Below are 20,205 nucleotides of genomic sequence, written 5' to 3'. Positions count from 1 at the left end.
AGTGACACCTGTCGTAACATATGAGCGCACTTTACATATTTCAAAAAAACAAAAAAAAAAACAAACCACACAGAGACACAGGTTACCTGAAAAGGTTAGCATACTGGCATAAGAAAGTTACCAGCATTACCTTAGTAATTATAAAAGAATTCCTCCACTGCCACATTACCACCTTTGTCCTGTTTTAATGCTTTTTATGATGTAGTGCTTTTCACTGAAAACTTCTAGAGAAACAGAATACACACCGTCCTAAAAAGAAGTAGATTAACCCGTCAGTTCTGTGAAATGGGCTTATTAACTTGCCTCGAAATCTTTGGGATGTGTGAGGAAACCAACAACACATGAACCTCACACAGACAATGCTTGGGCCACAATTCAAACCCAAGTCTCCAAAGCTGTGAGACACACTAGGGCTTAACCACTATGTCTCTCCATTACTGAGGTGAAATTTATATCCATTCCAATGAGTGGATTTAGTACTTTTGTAGCAATCAAAAGTCTTAAATCTTGAGGGGAAATAATCTCCTTATCAAAGACAAACTTTGTTTTCCCAAACAAAAAATCTGAAATTGAACACATTTTAAAACATTTTTCCAAATACTTATCTTAAAAGTGGGAACTTGTTAAAATGTACCTGGGTAATGTGAAGGGATAATTTGCATTATAAATGACAACTATGTTCTTTGTTGATATTTTAATGGCTTCTGGTTACTAAAGTGTTTTGCTGTTTTCATGTAATAAACTGCGGGTGTTAGCAGACATTATGTAAAAACCAAGATCTAGGGTAAGCTAGCTTTTACAGGTATTACTGGAAACTCCTGCCACACCATTCACAACTTTATGCATCATGACAGCACACAATTCTGTTTTATTTTACAATTACCAAGTGCATAACATATCAATAAAAGGTTGTATTCACAACTGTTCTCGTATACGATCTATTAGCTAATATACTGAACCATAAACCAAAAGTCTTCTACTTCAAACGATGCCTCCAACCCATTATTTTAGCCAGACTAAGTGGTTTAACATGTCAGTAGTCTACTATAACAATCTTAGAAATAAAACTGAGCAAGTAAACAATAAAACAAAGCTATAAGCCAAGGTGTGGGCAGCACTGGTGAAAGGTCATGCAAATAAAAAGTTAAAACAACTTTAGCAGGGTACAAGCTTAAAACAAGACACATTTCTGCACAGTGGGAATCCTTTCTGGATTCCTAGAGTTGCATCACAAAATGTAAACATTATGAACTATGAAAAAAAAAAAAATAGAATGTGTAGATAAGCCAGAAAAAAAAGGATATAAATAAACCAGCAACCTTCTGTAACAAATGAAGAGACACAACTGTCAGATATGATACATTAAACTAAAAGGAACTATATAATGGTTGGAATCTCTCTTTTAAAGTGAATACCTCTTTGTCTTTAAGTCCCAAAAGTAGTATTTCTTCCATAAGTGTGAGACGAAGGTGCTTGGAATCTTCTTTGTCCTCTTCAACCTGACCATCAAGATTCCCAGATTGTTCTTCATTTTCCTTCTCTGTATGTCTGTCATTTCCGCCCACTGCCTCACTTCGCCTGTTTCGGTAGGTCAAAGTGGTCATGCTGCTTCACAGGTCCCACTAACCTTTGTCAAATGAAAATACCATAAAGTTAACCTCTGGTGTAAAATTCAAAACATACAGTAAACTGAACACAAGACATGCAACAAGGAATACCATATATTTACATATGCCCTTCCACTGTACTGCTTTGAGGAAGTACGGCCCAAAAAAAAAAAAAAAAAAAAAAGGCAACCTAAATGATTAACTAAAACAACAGTCGGTGAGCTCTTATGTTTGGAAGAAATTCAGCTATTTTTCCATGTTCAAATAATGTATTATACATTTTAGAAGGTGGAGCATGACAGAGATTTAAGTGAAGCTACTGTGCAGTATGTTATCTCTATTATAATAAAAAAAATCTTGGGAGGGAGACTAGGGAGACGAGACGTGATCTTCCCAAAAGACAATTTGATGTCCCATGAGAGACACTTTAACGTCACGCGAGACAAGGCAGTGAAACAACATTTAAAACAAGTTCACGGAGATCTAACCTAGCAGTTCTTGGAATGCTTTTGGCAGACACGCTTCATGTGCTCACAGCTCTTAAAACAACGACAAGTGAGAAGCAGAGCACGCAGCTTGCCAGGAGCAGCAAGCCAGCAGATGACTAAACCGCTTCTCCTTAGCGTGTGCTCAGCCCCCCTCCCCTCCCCAACCCAATGCGAGAGGCAGAGACGCGAAGTGGAAAAAGGACAGCTGCTGTACTGGCTTTTAAATGATCGACGCGCAGCGCAACAAGCAGAACACGGAGCTCGCCAACAGCAGAAAGACAACATGATCTGACAGCATCTCCTTAGCATGTGTTCAGCCGCCCACCCTTCAAAACGCGAGCAGCGTTATACGTCCTGCGAGAAAGAGATTTAACCACTCCCTGGGCCGTAAATAAAGGACAAGTACTGTTTTTACAAAAGTTAAAGTGAAAATAATGATATGTAACAATTCCCGTGAAAATAATCTCTTTAAATTGTATATCCGGTAAACAAAACCTGGGGGTGGGCGAGCGAAGCGAGCAGGGGGCGGAGCACCCTAGTAATTGGATAAATAAATACCAGTTGGGTTCATAATATGATACATATTTGATACATCATTGCCCATTACTGGTGTAAATAACAAGGAAACCACACTGTTCCCAAACAGAAGATTTGTACAATTAAGACTTGGGTTATTATCCTAGTTCATGCTTTACTTCTCCACTTGCTATTTTTGACTAATTTGCTAGCCAATGTTATCAAAGGAACCAGCACATAAATAAAATGGCAGTACAAAGAGTGCCTGCAAATTTGTTTGTGTGGAAAATGTATTGTTTCACACTGGAAATGCCTTAACTGGAAACCTCTAAAAATCCAGCACAAGAAGCAGACTCATGCCCTGTACTTTGCACACTGTCAAAAAGAAGTCAATTTGCTCAGTTAACTGTTACTGCATTTGCTCCTAGCTTATCTTGATAACACTGCATTCACAATGCAAATCCAGTTTAAAACTCTCATTTTGCACCCACCATCTATTAATACCATCCAAATAATTTGAGTAGATTTGCAAACTCAACAATTCAGTCATTTACGTCATTCTATAACCTGTTTCATTTCATTCCAAACCTACCAAATAACACAGGAATGTTTGAAGTTACCAATGCTTTTTTAAAGCAAAGTCGGTAGCTAAGCAACTTCAAGTGAAATTTACAGAATTGTTAAAGAAGCACTTGAGAGAATTAGATTTAACTTGTAGGTATTAAAATTAAGCCTTATGAACCCTACAGGGCAGGGCAGGAACTACATTTGCTTCACGGCCAGGGGCCAAAATTATTTTGTTGCCTAGATGTGGTATGAGAATCCAAAAGCTGCTTTTCTGAGGCAGTATATACCTAGTTTTTACACTTGTCTTTCAGATGATGAGCTCAAATTTTGTTGCCTAAAAAAATGTTTACATTTGACACTGGTTCAGTAGATTGTTGCCAGTAAAGGGTGTTTTCTCACAAGTAGCACATCTTTACTTCACAATGACAGATGTGATTTCACCTAATGGTCACTCAACATATTCTAGACAAAACATGTTTTTTAGTTGCTTGATTTCTTTTAATCACTTTTTCCTTTTGTGTTTATTTTGAATGTTAGTTTAGTATGTTTTTTGACATGAATGACTCTTTACACCAGAGGTGCCAGACTTTTATACCTGTTGTACATTAGAACTTTTAAGCATCAATTCCAACAAACAAATGGCAGCTTTTCCTTATAGACAGCAATGGAAAATTCACTACCTTATGTCCAGCTTTCCTTTTAGTAATTTCAATGTCTTAAAAAAGGGTCATAACCACATTTCTATCTGCAAGGCTTTTTTTTTTACATTTTTCCCCATCTAAGACAACACACAATTTCGTGTTATTTTAAGTTACTATGTGATCCGGATCTCACCTACAATATGCATCCTTATTAGAGGTTCTAACTAAGTGTGCCCGACCCTGTGACAAGGACAAAGAGAAAAGCCAAGAGGAAGTGGCAAGAAACAATACCTCCAGTCTGACAGAGGGCAGTATTTGGTTCCAGGTTGGTAGAAATATATTTTAGATATAGTCTATTACCCATTCACAAACACGGCTGTCCTTACACATGGGGTCCATTGCACCAATTAGTTTAGCACATATACAGTCCTGATCAAAAGTTTAAGACCACTTGAAAAATGGCAAAAAATCATATTTTGCATGGTTGGATCTTAACAAGGTTCCAAGTAGAGGTTCAACATGCAACAAGAAGAAATGGGAGTGAGACAAAACAGTTTTTGAGCATTCAATTAATTGAAAATAATGATTAAATTGAAACAGGCTGTTTTACAGCTGATCAAAATTTTAGGACCACATGCCTTTAAAAGGCCAAATCTGTGCAAAGATGTGGATTCATTGTCATTTTCTTTCAGGCAGTCACATGTTCTGATGGCAAAGGCAAAAAAAACTCTCCCTTTTTGAACGTGGTCGGGTTGTTGAACTGCATAAGCAGGGTCTCTCACAGCGCGCCATCGCTGCCGAGGTGGGACGCAGTAAGACAGTAAGACAATCATTTGGAATTTCTTAAATGATCCTGAGAGTTATGGAACAAAAAAGTCAAGTGGAAGACCCAAAAAAATTTCACCAGCACTGAGCCAGAGGATCCAATTGGCTGTGCGTCAAGACACTGGACGATCCTCGACCCCAATTAAGGCCGTTACTGGAGCTGACTGCAGCTCCATAACCATCAGACGGCATCTGAGACTGAAGGGCTTCAAAAACAAAAAACGTCTTCAAAGACCTCGTCTCCTTGAACGCCACAGAACTGCTCGTTTGGACTTTGCAAGAGAGCACCAAACATGGGACATTCAAAGGTGGAAGAAAGTTTTATTCTCTGATGAGAAAAAAATTAACCTTGATGGTCCTGATGGTTTCCAACGTTACTGGCATGACAAGCAGATCCCACCTGAGATGTTTTCTACGCGCCACAGTGGAGGGGGCGCCATAATGGTCTGGGGTGCTTTTTCCTTCAGTGGAACAATGGAGCTTCAGGAAGTGCAGGGGCGTCAAACAGCCGCTGGCTATGTCCAGATGTTGCAGAGAGCATTCCTCATGACTGAGGGCCCTCGTCTGTGTGGTAACGACTGGGTTTTTCAACAGGACAACGCTACAGTACACAATGCCCGCAGGACAAGGGACTTCTTCCATAAGAATAACATCACTCTTTTGCCCCATCCTGCTTTTTCAAGTGGTCTTAAACTTTTGATCAGGACTGTATAAATGATGCCCATATGCTTAGGTCTGAAATGTGTCTTTTTGAACTTTCTGCGAGTGGTTCTTACCACTTGGAGAAATGTTCCCACTCACCTCATGGAAACGCTTGCATCAAGCATGCCGCAACGAATTTTTGAAGTGATCAACAATAACGGTGGAGCTACTCAGTACTGAGTTCATGTTTGGAAGTTTGATTTCTGTTTTGGGGGGGTTTACGGGTTTTTTTGGAGGTGTGGTCTTAAACTTTTGATCAGCTGTAAAACAGCCTGTTTCAGTTTAATCATTGTTTTCATTAAACTGCATGCTCAACAAATGTTTTGTCTCACTCCCATTTCTTCTTGTTGCATGTTGAAGCTCTACTTGGAACCTTGTTAAGAGCCAACCATGCAAAATGTGATTTTTTGCCATTTTTCAAGTGGTCTTAAACTTTTGATCAGGACTGTATCTTTCACAACCCTTCACTTTTGTGTGCTGTATATAATAAATTAGTAGTACTGTAGTTTAGAAAAGTGATTTCATATCAGATCATGTGGACAGATGGACTGTTGATTCTCAGCCATGAAGATCAATCTGTCTTTTATATTGCATCTATCCGCCAAGATTACTTTTACTGACCTTTAGTTTAGCAAGACTTTTTAAACCAATCTCAATTTTCAATCTGAAATGCTGTACACAATTATGATTATTTTAGGATTAAAATCATTGTAAACACGGAGTAAAAAATTACAATAATTTCCTACCTTACATACACCTACTCTATTTGCTTTTTTGGTAGGCTTTACTTAATGGTGCTTTCCTTAATTTCCAGTTTGATTGTATCTGTCTAGTAGCTAGCAAGTTGTAAAAAGGCAAAATAAAGAATATTGCACATATATTACATATTGATAACGTGTAATGTGACAATATCTGCAAATATATATTTTTGTCAAATTCCCATGTTCTACCTAAAATGACTCCAAACAATAATACTAAGTTGTTTTTCATTACCTTACTTGCTGATATCAGAACCTAACACAACTGGCAAAAAAGAATGAGAAAGCGTCAAATTATTTTAATCTTCTTAGTGTAATACTTGTACACCATTTTAGCAAAGAGCCAAAACTGACACCTGTTTTTAGATAAAACAGAAAAGGGTTCATGTGTCTATTTTAACAGGACAGAAACCAGGCTCTCTGTTGAAAATGTTTCAGTTTCAGTGCTAAAGGCAGTATCTAATAACAAGAGATATACAAGTTTTAGTACTATTCCATTTCAGAATATACATTTACATTATAATAGAAGAAAGCATGCCTGACTTGCCACTTAAAGTTTCTGATCAAAATTTTAAATCAACACCAAGGAAACTTGTATGCCGTGCCTGTGTATTCTTATTGTCTCTTTTTTCTAGTTTGAACCCTAACAATCCAAAACTATTGTTGTCAGTCTGGCAAAACTAATTTCTCCCTGTTTTGATGCAAGTATGAAGGTGTGCTTTAGGTGTATTAAGCTGTAACTTAACAATGTTTTCAGAAAACCTTACTGGAATGCATTATTGTGCTTGGAGTGTGCTGCAGGGCAAAGCACGGTCATATAATTAAAAAATATCTGATATTGTGAAACTACAGTATAGTAGGGTTGTCAGACTTTGACAGACATCACATTTGTTGAGCATATAACTAGGTCAATTATATTTGGCTACCTGTACTTTTTTAGTCAGCCATTGTTCTCTTACAGTGTATTCACATGCTTCACACTGGGAAATGGACTTCCGCCCAAGTGGTACACAGGTAACTTTGTCACTCTATTTCACAAAGTCTTTGACATTAGTCTGGGAGATGCAATGCCTATTTAACAAGATTATTGGAGGTTTTATTTTCAAGGAAAAAAAGAAAAAAAAAGTATTGAATATTCATTACTGCTTTTGGTGCAAATCAAGCAGCCAAACACCACCAACACAACGTTTCTCCTAGGACACCAACCTAGAATGCTTACAAATAGAGCAAATTATGAAGATGTGATCTTACAAAGGTTAACTTCAAAAATTATTGGCATATTTCTGGTCATGCCATAGTTCAATCAACATCTGTGTACTCCATTAGTTATCTAAATAAATATGAATACAAAAGGTCTATGATTAAAAACTTTGAATGATAAATGGGTATAATTTGACAATTTAAGACCCCTGTTACTCTTACTGAACAAACATTCAGCTTTATAAAGTACATGTTCTATTTCATAGGTTCATTAATTCTCCAGCAGCATTTTTCAAATATACCATGTTCCTCTAATTTAAACACAAATGATCATCATTCCGGGTTCTTCATTGCCTATCCAACTCAAGGAGTTACAGGCAATCCAGGCATCAAGCATAGAAACACACATGGGGTTAGCAGTCCATGAAATTGCTTTTCATACTTTTGCTGTATTGCTTTGTCCATATAAAATGTAAATATTTTGTTTAATGTTCTGCCATTACCCTCCCAATAAAAAGTATGACAAATCACATTAACATATTGATATATAGTTTTCATAATAGTTTATAAACAGAATAAACTGGAAGAATAAAATATGGCAATACCTGTGCTTGCTTAAGTGACCAAATACAATGACGAAACTTATGCAACATTATATGTTAAATATAACTTGCATCTGCCATCTGCTTTTTACACTATCATCTTTGATTGACGGCAGTAAACCAAGACCTCTTCGTATGAGGAATGAAGTATAACTGGGTGTGATCACATCTTTGTTAAAATCCTTTATGGAAACAAAATAATCCACCTTAATAAAAGAGTAAGTGTCCGTATCCATCCAGCTGCTATGTTTCTTATAGTGCATCATAAAAATTTTTAGTAATAAAAAGGCATTGCATCAATAGATGGTGTATCACAACCATTACGATAGCTTTTACAATCCTATGCCAAATGGCATATAATAGACATATATACTACATGATGCACTGCAAACATTAAAGCGGAGATCTAGGTTTATTACTAAGATTTCAACCTTAGATGGGTAGCACATCTAGTAAAAGTTAAAAAAAAAAAAAAAAATAGTACTGCTGGTTTCATTATTTGAGAAAAAAAATTTACAGTAAACAAACAGCTCCCTCTGTTTGTCAGTATGCTTTCTATCTAATTTTGCAGATATGATGCATGAATCTATTCCAGTGTTCCATGACCTCCATATCTTGTATTAGATTGCACTGTACTGCATTTCCAACACTCCTAAATAATGAGAAACTGTACTTTTGTTCCTTAAGAAAATATTTACATTTCACCAGAGCAGACAAGTTTATAGACAGCCCAAAAATGTATATGTTATTTCCTCATAGTCCCAGGAGACTGCTTTCCAAAGACCAGCTGTTTTCACTACTTGTGCAGTTTGTATGCTCTCCCCTTATCTGCACGGATGATTCCCTGACTGATTTGGCTTTCCTCTCAAGCCCTACAGGATTTGTATGTTAGGCTGACATGCAATTGTTTAATGGACCTATTGTGACCTATAATACTCTGATCTGAGCCAATTCCTGCTTTGAGTTTGATATTGCTGGTATAGGCTTCTCCACTTTATGTCCATAAATTGAAATAAGTGTGATATGGGGGGAAAAAAGGCAATGATGGATTTACAGTGTCTTTAAAAGTATTTTCCCCTTCTGGATTTCATCAATTATTAGTTGTGTGTAAAGCTTTTGAATGCAGGCTGCACGTGATTACTTGTCTCAAGAGAAATAATAAATCAGCCTTGAAGGTCTCTTATTAGTAGATGTTCACTTGATTAACAATGGCAACAGAAGCTTTTCTACCAAAAACAGAAATAGGTAGTATCTGGGAAAGACCTGCAAATACCAGATGGTGATCTGAAAAAAGCCCACAATACTTCATAGCAGCACCTGATACAATGCTGACTGGATACACTCAACATTTTCAGCTCCAATTTGAATATTCATGCTGGATTAGACATTTGAATATTTTTAAAATTCTGATACAGATGTGACAATCCTACATGCCTGCAACAAACTCTTAATACAAATTGCCATGCAAAAGCAATAAAACCAGTAATATGCAAAACAAAAATTATTAGTAAAATGAACTAACAGTAATGAGATTAAAGTTAAAAACCTGTGTAAATTGTCAACAAGGTTGTTTAATGTCTTAATTATATGTTAGCCTCTTTAACAATAATTAAAATAAAGACATGATAATACAGACATGAGCAGTTTTCATAGCATTTGTAGCATTTCAAAATTACTCCAAGGCTCTATGTATTTAGTATTTTTTGGATCCATGTATAGGGTTGCTCATTTGAAATATTTAAATCAACTCAAATGACTACAACACATTAAATCAATTTACTAGTGTCATATTGTTCTTGTACCTACTTATAACGAACTGCCCCAAATCTGGAAAACAATAGTCCATCATAGGAAACAAAATGGGAGGATAGTAAATTACAGTCACATACCACTGAGTATTCCAAATAGAGCACTCTTTGGCAATGGAACCTCCCCATTTTATTTTCGTACTGCTTCCCTACTTCAAACTCACAGATGCTTCTATATAAATCCTTTTCTCATTTACTATTCTCACCATGATCTTTGCCAAGGCTTTTCTGCTGTTCAGAAAAGGAGGACAAAGAAAAGGTTGAAGCATAAGGCATTTTATTGCACAACAGGTAGTTCAGGAGATCATTTTCAGCAGGGTGGGGATGGGGGGGTGTGGTGAAATTTGCCAATAAACGCGCCTTCCGTAAATCTCCATTTTCACCACCTCTTTCTCCTTTTCATGTAATTCATGAGGAGTTCAGCAGGTCTCTGCAGAGCACAGCTGGAAGCTCCACACTTTTTCTCCCCTTGTGGGGAAAAAAGTACATGGCTGTGATATCTCTGGCAATCAGCAGCTACCCTCTAAAACACATGGAGTTCTGATCTCTCTCTCAAAAATGTCAAACGTTACTCCCTAACAATCTGTAGATGATAATGTCTGTTGAAAAAACAGGTATTGCTAGCTCTTTTATTTTACTATGTGACTCTAATATGTATTTTAATTTTTAGCTAGAACTCAAGTGCAAACACTCAGTATTAAGTAGCAAAACAGTCCTGAACACCTTAAATTCCTGTGGACTGTAAAGGCAGCAACAGCTCTGTGTCATTTTGTTAGATGTTGCGTTATAATGTTTTCAGAAAATTTTGTACATTGTTTAAAGTGGCATTGATTTAAAATAGAATTTGCTGGAAACAGACCGGATATTCAAAGGACAACAGCTACTATAAACATACACTTATTATCTTTCTAAACTCATTCACCAGTAAAAGCATGAAGGAAACTGGAGTCCACATCAGCCAAATCAGACTGAAGACAGAAACCGATTGTGGATAAAGCACTCAATCAAAATGTATTGTTTTAAATTTGGCAATGAAAATAACTTTATGCATCTGCACACTAGAATGAAACCTAAGTGAAAACAGGAAAAATATGCAAAATCTATATATAAAGATAGAAACTGAATTAATGTTTGAGTGTTTTATGGCAGCAACACTGTACCACTTTGGCACTTCAGGAAACCATGAAATTGCCACAATCATAATTTATTTAATGTAAGATCATAATAAAACACTTCCAATAAAGTGAACAATGAACAGTGGAATTATGAAACATTTCAAAATAAAGGCAGCACCCTTGATGTCGTACTGTATATTGGAATTCACCTGAGTAGAAGTATAGTGTAAACCTGTATAAATCTCACTATAATAATAGGGTTATTGCTTTTCCCCCACAAATAATTTGTAGTAATTTTGACAAGCAAAACTATCAGTACAGTATACCTTAAATTTTATTATGCCTGAAAATCTATATATGAAACTCCCATTATTTTCTGCCTTGGAATAAAAGGCTAATACAAATAACTTGTGCAAGTGAAGGAATTACAGAAAACACTTGGCAAAGATGCTGGATTAATTAAAAATATGGTTACTAATAATAAAAGCTTTTAAATAAATACACTTAAAATCCCAAATGTTAGGTTGACTGTAAAATCAATAACTGGAGCACATCAACTATACATTGTAAATACAATTACAGAATTTATTCAAAAACAGTGGGGTGATAAGTCAGAAATGGCAGCAACATCTACACAGCAATGCATTAGCACAATATAACAGGTTGGACTACTGGTTTCTGGTTCAGAAATAAAATATTTTGAATTCTGCCAAAACACTGGCATATTATTGAGTCTCAACTAAATGAACTTATAAAAAACCCAAACTGCCTCCTTTTCCTACAGAAGGAGAGGAACTTTGATTTGCATTTTCAAAAGTGAAGTAATAAAAATGAATCACAAAAATGAAAAATAATAGATATAACAATGCAGTTCTACAAATTAAAACAAGTATTTTATTATTGGAAACACTGGTTCTCTTTATACTTAATCATTAAAGATGCATTTTAAAAATGCACATTTATTACAAAGTCATAAAAAGTCACTAGAGTACTCATACTAATCCATCTTTTCATAACTTACTAATATCCCTGTTTGGGCTGGTTTTTTTTTTTTGTTTGTTTTTTTTTTTTAAAAACTTACATTTAATCAAAATCTGAGAAGCTTGGAGAATATACCAAGACTCGTAATAATGTTAATTCCTTTTACAGCCTAATCACTTTATTTTCCAATCAAAGGAGTGCAAAGTATGTAACATGCTATAGGTTACTTTATACACAATTAATATACTCTGTCCTCTCAGATTTGCTATTGTTCAACTCAAATGATGGTCAGAGGAAAATTAATGTGTACTACTTTAAAATATGAGGTGTCACAGTTCTGCTGCCTCGCACAATCAACATCCTGGGTTCTAATTGCAACCCCACCCGCCATCTATGTAAACTCTGTCCAATTTCCTGGTGTCTGTGTGAAGTTTTCTTCAGACACTCTGGTTTTCCTCAAACTTCTCTGAAGACCTTCTTGTTAACTTAATTGTCGACTGTAAATTGCTTGAACTCAGGCAAATGTGAGTATGCATGAGAGTAGGTCTTGCAATGGGTTGGCAGGGTTTGTTCCTGTTGTGCCACAATAGGTGCTGACCCACTTCAGTGACCCAGAGTTGGGTTAAGCACATTTTAAAATCTTACATTACAGTATGTTTACATGGAATTCTAAACTGACCCTATGTGAGTCTGGCGTGGAATGGACTGTTGCCCCATTTGGGGCCATTTTCTGCCTTGCACCCAGAGCTGCCAGGATAAACTATTGCCAACTGTGACCCTGAACTGGATTAAATGGGGTTGACAAAGTTATATTATAATGGTGGGTTTTTCAGACATGATCCTAGGGAGCCATCTTTGGCAACACTTTTTCATTCAAACCAGTTCTCTGTTTTAATTAGGCATCTAGAGTTCATTAGGTATCATATTATTTACTAGTTTTCATTTTTACTGTGTCAGCCCACTAAAAGCCAGCAGAATGTTCCACTTTTAAAAGATATTTACAAAGTATTATGAACTTACTAGCTTACCCTGACTAAATGTGACTATCAAATACACAATAATCAAACAGGATTTACGTGTTTTACTCATTGGGATCATTTTTCTTGAATTTGCATATTGTACAATATTTGTACTTGTACCCTTATTAATCTCAGCTCTCTTTCCTCGCCTTTAGCCACTGCTTTTTAAACAACACAATGATACTGACGTGTGGTCTATTTAGAGTGCCTTCTTATTTACAAAGCAGGGTGTTCTTTCTTAAATATCACCACACTGCTGTCCTTAAGAGAACGTTTTTAGAGGAGAAAAAATACTAAAATCCTGTAGGGATTAAAAGATTAATTAATACAAACTTCCACATTTCAAAAAAAAAAAAAATTAAAGGTGAATCACACGGATTTCCTAAGAACAGAAAAGATCTGCTATTTAATCAAGGAAGCAGGAAACAGACTAAAAAATATGTGGATTTTGGTGGGGCTAAAACAGCACATTCCGATGGAAGAGATAATAAAGAGTGCAGGACAGCGAGAAATATTACAGATCCGTAAGTTTAGAAATGAAAAAAGGGGCAAAGAATTTAGACATAACATAATCGCCAAAATGGTAACTACTTTATTACACATGATGAAGGACTGGCACGAATCTCAAAATTGTTTTCAAGTATCACCTTTACTGAGCCCCCCTTCAAGGAGCAATTACACAAAAGGTGGACTCTAAAACCATTAATATAAATAGGAAAACTCATAGTCAACAGGATGGTTTCTTGACACTTTTGCTGCTGCCCTTTCCATGATGAGAAAGGAAAGCGTGGGAGGTAATGTCACTTCACGGACTGGACATTCCAGTTACTCCACTCCCCCTTTTCCACAGCGCATACCCCCAAACCGGTACGACCGCTTCTCGTTTAAACAAATTTGCACAAAGAGTCTTGGATGCTCTGCAGGTGACCAAGAGAATGTCCTATTGCTTGCTTGTGTGGATTAGTAGATGAAAAACTTCGACAAGACGTTCAAATGCACAGGCACTTTAACTTTTGGAATAGTAACACAAAATTCCAAACAGCAGATATGTGGCGCAATCTAAAGTGGAGGCAAACTCGTGTAAATTTGTGTCAAATATGGTAATTTATGCAACTCACGGCCGACGACAGCGTAACATAAATCCAGAAAACTTTTAGAGATCGTCCAGTTTCTTTGCAATTTATTGTACGGACTTCATCATATCATAGAATGTGAAAAGGTAGCGGTTCAGCGCGCAGCCAGCAAAATCAAGGTACACATCAGCAGAGATGTCCGACCTGTTGCGAGAAGATCTCGTCCTCGCAACATGTGGCGTCCTCCGGCTTTTTGAAACATGTCATGCAGTTATTTTATAAAGCACATTTCTTCACAAAGTACAAGCAATAAAAACAACATACACGTTACTTTGTACTTACACGCTCTTCCCTGATTTGTATGTTGATTGTTTTTTATTCGTTCTTTTAAGCCTTCTTAAATATCAACATTAAATTAAGGAGTAAAGTAAAAAAAACTGACACATACACGGCAATTTTACCCACATTTACTTCCTGGAGTTTTAAAGTAAACAGAAAAAAAACTTCCTGTAAAATGCTCCGCCTAACATGATGCTCAAGAAGTAGCCAATCAGAAAGAGAACCTAAACCTAATCCTCCAATTATTACAAAGTACACGCCCATCCGTGGATCCGGGACGTGAAAAAAGAACAGGCGTATTTGATTTGGGCGGGGCTATCTGTAAGAATGGCGTTTGATGAAGTTAATAAGAAGACATTTTTATAAGAACAACTTGAAGGTTAAATGTTGGTTTGGCCAGAGGATATTCATTTGTAATCAAACTGATCTCTGAGAAGTGAAATGAATGCAGTTTTTACCTTTTTATATTTAATCTGCTTATATAATATCAACATTTCAGGATCTTTCAGTACAGGAGAAATTCGTGTTACGTGTTTCACAATTACGGTGTCACACATTTTTCAGTTGTTTGCATGGCGCCAACAACAGCAGATAAACTTGGATATTTTAGCAAATCCAGAGGCTTCCATGCTGGACACCTTTAACGCTGAATCTAACAATCTCAGTCCTTATAGTATCAGGTCGACGTTGTTGCAGTTTTAAATAAGGATATACTGTTGAGCGAAGACAATGAGATAAATAATATTTGCTTCGGGAGAAATCAAGCTAATTTTATTTCTCAAGTCCAGAGCAACTGTTATTAAGATCACCACGACCGCTGCTGTTAGGCGTGACTTCAGAAGTCTCGCGTGGATAAATGACACGTTGATTATGCAATACGAATAGCGCGAGACTCTTTATTCTTCCAGGTACGTTTTTCATATCATATGCCGTTGTACAAAACTGCTCAAAAATCGGCCTGTACTGTATCTAGGGCTGCTGTTCCAGTAAAAAATGTTAAACGCAGTTAATCTAGCGATTACATTTTTCATCGAAATTAGCTGCGTATTAATTTAACTTGAACGTTTTTGCTTCAGATATATTCATATTTTTTATAAAGCAGAAATAATTAAGTGATTATTTTCTGATATTACTTAAGTTTTAATAATCGTCTATACATATTAAATTATTCCAGTTAGTTCATTGAACAGTATCGCAACCCCTAGGTTATCCCTAGGCTGCCCGGACTCTGAAATCAGTACAGTACTGCCCCCCTCAACCAAACCCCTCCACCCCAAAAACCCAGCCCTCAGTTCTGCCCCAGTAGCGAATTTATTTGCACTACATTTGTTTCACTACTGTTGTTTTTTATGATCAGTTTTAATGTTTTTATTTATTATTTATGTATTACTATATATTTCAAATTCTTACTTTTTATTCATGTACATATTGTTTTTTAATTATTTATATTGTATTGTATAGCTCTACCTGTCTTATACTTGCCCTGTGTTCATGTTTACTTTGTACTACATTCCTGGAAAACGTTATTCCGTATCACCGTATGCTGCAATACTGTGTATTGGTGGTATGACAATAATGCCACATGACTTAATTTGACTTGAGTAGAAGCAATTGAGTAAAAAATGAAGCTCGAATCAATCAACAGCTCAGTTTTTTTTTTAGAGCCACATCACAATGCACATTAGTCTAGCACATCGATTGGTTCTATCAATAATTCTGTCCTTAAATGATATGAAGATGAAAAATAAGACATAATTGCTTTATTAAGCCCACTGGTTGAGTATACTGGTCGTTCAAGGGATGCACTTTTTATTAACAACATACTCAGATACATAAAACTATGTAGGAATATTTCGGACATAAATAAATGTGCAAATAAATAAAAGTACCGTGATATGTGATCATAAATAAATAAATGCGTCTTGAAATCTAAGCATAAATAAATGTGTTCAGAAATGTGAGCATAAAAAATTAATGCGCGAGACAATTATTTTTGTTACTTATTTATTGATTTAATGTTGTTCGTGAAATACAACTTGAAATTAAACTGTCACTTTCACCCGTCAGAGTTGAGAGGGTGGGCTCTAGCACATGCTGTGTTTTGATTGGTGAGTCCTCTTCCGTAGATTGCTCATCTAATTCAATATGACTGTGCGGGAGATAGAGGTTAGTTAAATAGGTCAAGAATTAATTAGAAAATGCTTATTAATGCTGATTAAATGGATTCTGCCAAAGTGACCGCGCATTTCAGTGTAAATCTTGAAGATTTATTAGAAGAAATGACAATGTTTCTGGCCATTTTTGAAAATACCGAAGAACTAGTGAAATGGACGAGGCTACACGCCAGTTCAGGAAACGAAGCTACCTGCTCTGGACGCCCACCCTTTTGACATTGTAGCTGAATCAATAGACCACTTTATGTATGCGGTTTAAAAGTACAACAGATTGCAGATCTATATGGTGTATCAGAGAAGACGCTCACAAGTAGAATGAGCCAGGGTGAGATACTGAGCTGCTCCGGCTGTATCAGTTTAGACACTTTTACATGGAAAACCCAAAGCAGCGCCAACTAAAAATATCATGAATATTTGACTCATGTCAAATTAACAGCTACTTTATAAATAACTGTACAGCTCTGATCAGTGGCAAACATGAGGCTTTCTTCTCTACTACACTGATCTGTGACGTTTAGCAGGCACTGGGATAGGTTTTAATCTCATTTGGCTATCAGACATTTAGCAGTTTTATAATGATCACCCCGATTTAAAAACTGCAGTTTAACCGAAGTGTGCGTCTTGTCAAAAAACTGTCACAACTTAGATGGCTCAATGCGATTTAAGCAGTGTGTGCCAGGTATGCCAGGCAATTTGTGAATTTCCCCTTGGGATTAATAAAGTATCTATCTATCTATCTATCTATCTATCTATCTATCTATCTATCTATCTATCTATCTATTTGACTAGTTTACCCACACTGGGCTAAGCAAAATCTAATTTAAACAAAGGATGTCTCATTACAAAAATGGTAAAAGTTATGTGGCCTAAAATGTTTTAACCCTAAAGTGTATGCTAACTATTATTGATTAGAGCTGTATAATGTGAGCAGCCAGCCAAATAATGTAAGCCTCTTGGTTGTTCTTAACAGTAAGACCTGGGCGGCACGGCGTAGTAGTTGTGCTACAGCCTCGCAGCACGAAGACCTGGATTCGCGTCCCAGGTCCTGCCACGCATCTACGCAAGTTTCCTCCGGGTACTCTGGTTTCTTTCCACAGTCCAAAGATTGGTGGATGGGTGTATTGGAAATGCTAAATTGGCCCGGTTGTGTGTGTGTGTGTGTTTGGCCTGCGATGGGCTGGCATCCTGTCCAGGGATTGTTCCTGACCGACGTCCACAGGCTCCAGCACGGTTAACCCCGCTCGCGAGCCTGTTCAGGACTAACTGGCTGTTTCAGATCTCAGTTCCTGAAGTTAGATGACATTATCTGTGACATTCAAAGGGATATATGATTTTACACGGCCATCTGAAATTGCAAGGATTACGAGTTCCCATGTATGTGGTCGATACGGTTTATCGTATTTGCCACTGATCAGAGCTATAAAGTTGTTTGAAAACGTAGCAGCGAATACGCACGTGCCTTTAGACTCGTAAAACAAGGGTTGAATATTCAGTTTAAAACATTAGTTGGCACTGCTTTGGCTATACGTGTCAAATGTCTAAACTGATATACAGTAGCCGGTGCTGCTCACCGCACCTCACCCTGGCTCATTCGCCTTGTGAACGTCCCTTCTCTGATATACCACATAGATCTGCAATCTGTCGCACTGTTAAACCACATAAAAGAAAGTGTTCTTCTGACTCAGCTCGAATGTCAAAGGATGAGTTAGAGTTAGGGCAGGTAACTTTGTCACCTGAACTGACATGTAGCCTGTTCGTTACACAAGTTCTTCGATTTTTCGAAAACACTTTCATTGAAATCGTAGTTTAAAAGGGCAGGGAACATTGTAATTTCTTGTGATAAATTTTCAATTTTCTCTCTGAAATACGTGATAACTTCGGCAGAATCCATTTCATCGGCCGTAGTAAGCATTTTTCTAATTGATTCATGTGCTATCTCATTTACCTCTCTCTCCCATACTGACATATTGAATCAGGCATGAGCAATCTACAAAAGATGATTCACCAATCAAAATACTGTACAGTATGTGCTAGACTCGCCCACCCACTCTAGAGCCCTCCCTCTCAATTCTGATGAGTGAGAACTCGAGCAAAACGACACCTTTAACTGGCTAACTGAACAGATTACAATATGCAAGCTTTCGAGGCAGGTTAAATTTAATGACACATTTATTTATTTTTGCTCAAATTTCATACAACTTTTATTTATTTACGAACTATTCCTCACTAGAAAACGTTACGTTATGTTTAAAATTAACTATAAAGTAAATATGTTATATACTTAATTATTATAAAATGTATTACATTACAAATAGTGTGTTACTTCTGGATTATTTTTTCTTCTAGTAGAGATAAGAAACCCATACCAGTAATCAAAATAAATGTATTTCCTTTAATAAAGAAGAATATTGCCACATTGATTACTACTCCATTCAAGATCTAGACAATAACATAAAGCAGGATTCAATGCTATTCATTTTATTATGCAGCTTTTAGTACTCCTTGTTTTAAATGTTTATTTTTTAGGATGTCTGTTCTAGCATTGGGTACAGCAGAACATAAACTCAAATAAAGCTTATTTCATATTTAAATGTAGTGGTCAATTACTTCCCAATTAGGAAAATCTGTTTAGTCTCTTTTTCCATCCTCATCACGAGCCTTTGAAGATTCAAGTACTGAATACTAGCTGCTGCCAACAACAACACCATTTATTTATATTGCACATTTTCATGCAAGATTAGACAATAATATTAAAGAAAAATCAACAATAAAACAAGAGAAGGTCAGATGACCTGGAGGTCGGGGAAAAAAAACACTCCAGGTAGGTGAGAGAGAAAAAAAAGAAACTGCAGGTATTTCAAGACACTGGGCATTCTACCTAAAATAAATGTTCCTAAATCAATCTTTGTTTTCATGCCTCAAATAATAGGATTCTGATAAAGTTGGTTTTGTGAACAGATGAGACACCCACCTTCATTCCATCATCTCGGGGGGGCTGCACGGTGCCTTGATCAGGTGCTGGTGGTGCAGATCACTACCACAGAAGAACCGGAAAAGGCAGCAGAGAATAGTGGGGATTAGTAAAGATTTCGGATCCCACAGTCTATTAGGAATACAACTGAAATGTACTGTAGATACAAAAAAGCAATATTAAAATAAAGGGGTTTTAAAAGTTTTTTTTTTTAAATGCTCCACAATATTAGCATGGCGAATTTCCATCGGTAAAGTATTCCAGATTTTAGGTGCATGACAGCAAAAGGCCATCTCACCAATTCTTTTGGCTCTTGGAATTATAAGGAGACAACCCTTAGAAGATCTAAGGATATGACTTGGAGCATAGGGAAGACAGGGATTCCAAAACAGGGGACGGAACAAGGTCATTTAAGGCTTTAGACACCACTAGTAGTTTTTTAAGGTAAATTCTGAACAACACAGGTAACCAATGTAATGATGCTAAAAATGACGAGATGTGCTCAAATTTTCTTTTTCTAGTTAAGATTCTGGGTGCTGCATTCTGCAGTAACTGCAACCGATTGATGTCTTTCTTAGGTAGTCCTGTAGGAGTGTATTACAGTAATCTAGTCGACTAAAAACAAAAGCGTGAACTAAATTTTCAGGGTCTTGGAATGTGTGGTGTTGAGGTGTCACCTGTTGCACGGCTGCACTTGAGTCCTAATTTGGGATCCTAAGGTGGTTAGTCATGTGGTGGGTGCAGCAAGGCGCTGTATTAGTGCATGCTCCCAACCTCCTCCTCCTTGCAAAGTTAGAAGCAGTCTAACTTTTGCTATAT

At 36.7% G+C, this 20,205-nt stretch overlaps 1 protein-coding gene across 3 annotated transcripts in view; it reads right to left on the bottom strand.

The window, feature by feature from the left end:
* The window catches only part of LOC114646012 (Golgi phosphoprotein 3-like), a 36,824-nt gene extending 22,429 nt beyond the window's left edge, over positions 1-14,395 (bottom strand). The window contains exons 1-2 of one of the 3 annotated variants that reach the window (XM_051923793.1): positions 14,374-14,395; positions 1,416-1,627 (exon numbers count right to left, since the gene is read on the bottom strand). In XM_051923793.1, the coding sequence (XP_051779753.1) occupies positions 1,416-1,604 (189 nt within the window). In that variant the 5' untranslated portion in view covers positions 1,605-1,627; positions 14,374-14,395. Of the gene's footprint in view, positions 1-1,415; positions 1,628-14,244 lie in introns of all 3 variants that reach the window. The other 2 variants (XM_028793971.2, XM_028793970.2) reach the window with 2 other exon arrangements.
* Between the last annotated feature and the right edge of the window lie 5,810 nt (positions 14,396-20,205).

Source organism: Erpetoichthys calabaricus, chromosome 2 (assembly GCF_900747795.2).
Source record: "Erpetoichthys calabaricus chromosome 2, fErpCal1.3, whole genome shotgun sequence".
Lineage (NCBI taxonomy): Eukaryota > Metazoa > Chordata > Cladistia > Polypteriformes > Polypteridae > Erpetoichthys > Erpetoichthys calabaricus.
The sequence above is the reverse complement of the archived record's forward strand: the minus strand, read 5'-3'. Positions and strand labels throughout refer to the sequence as shown.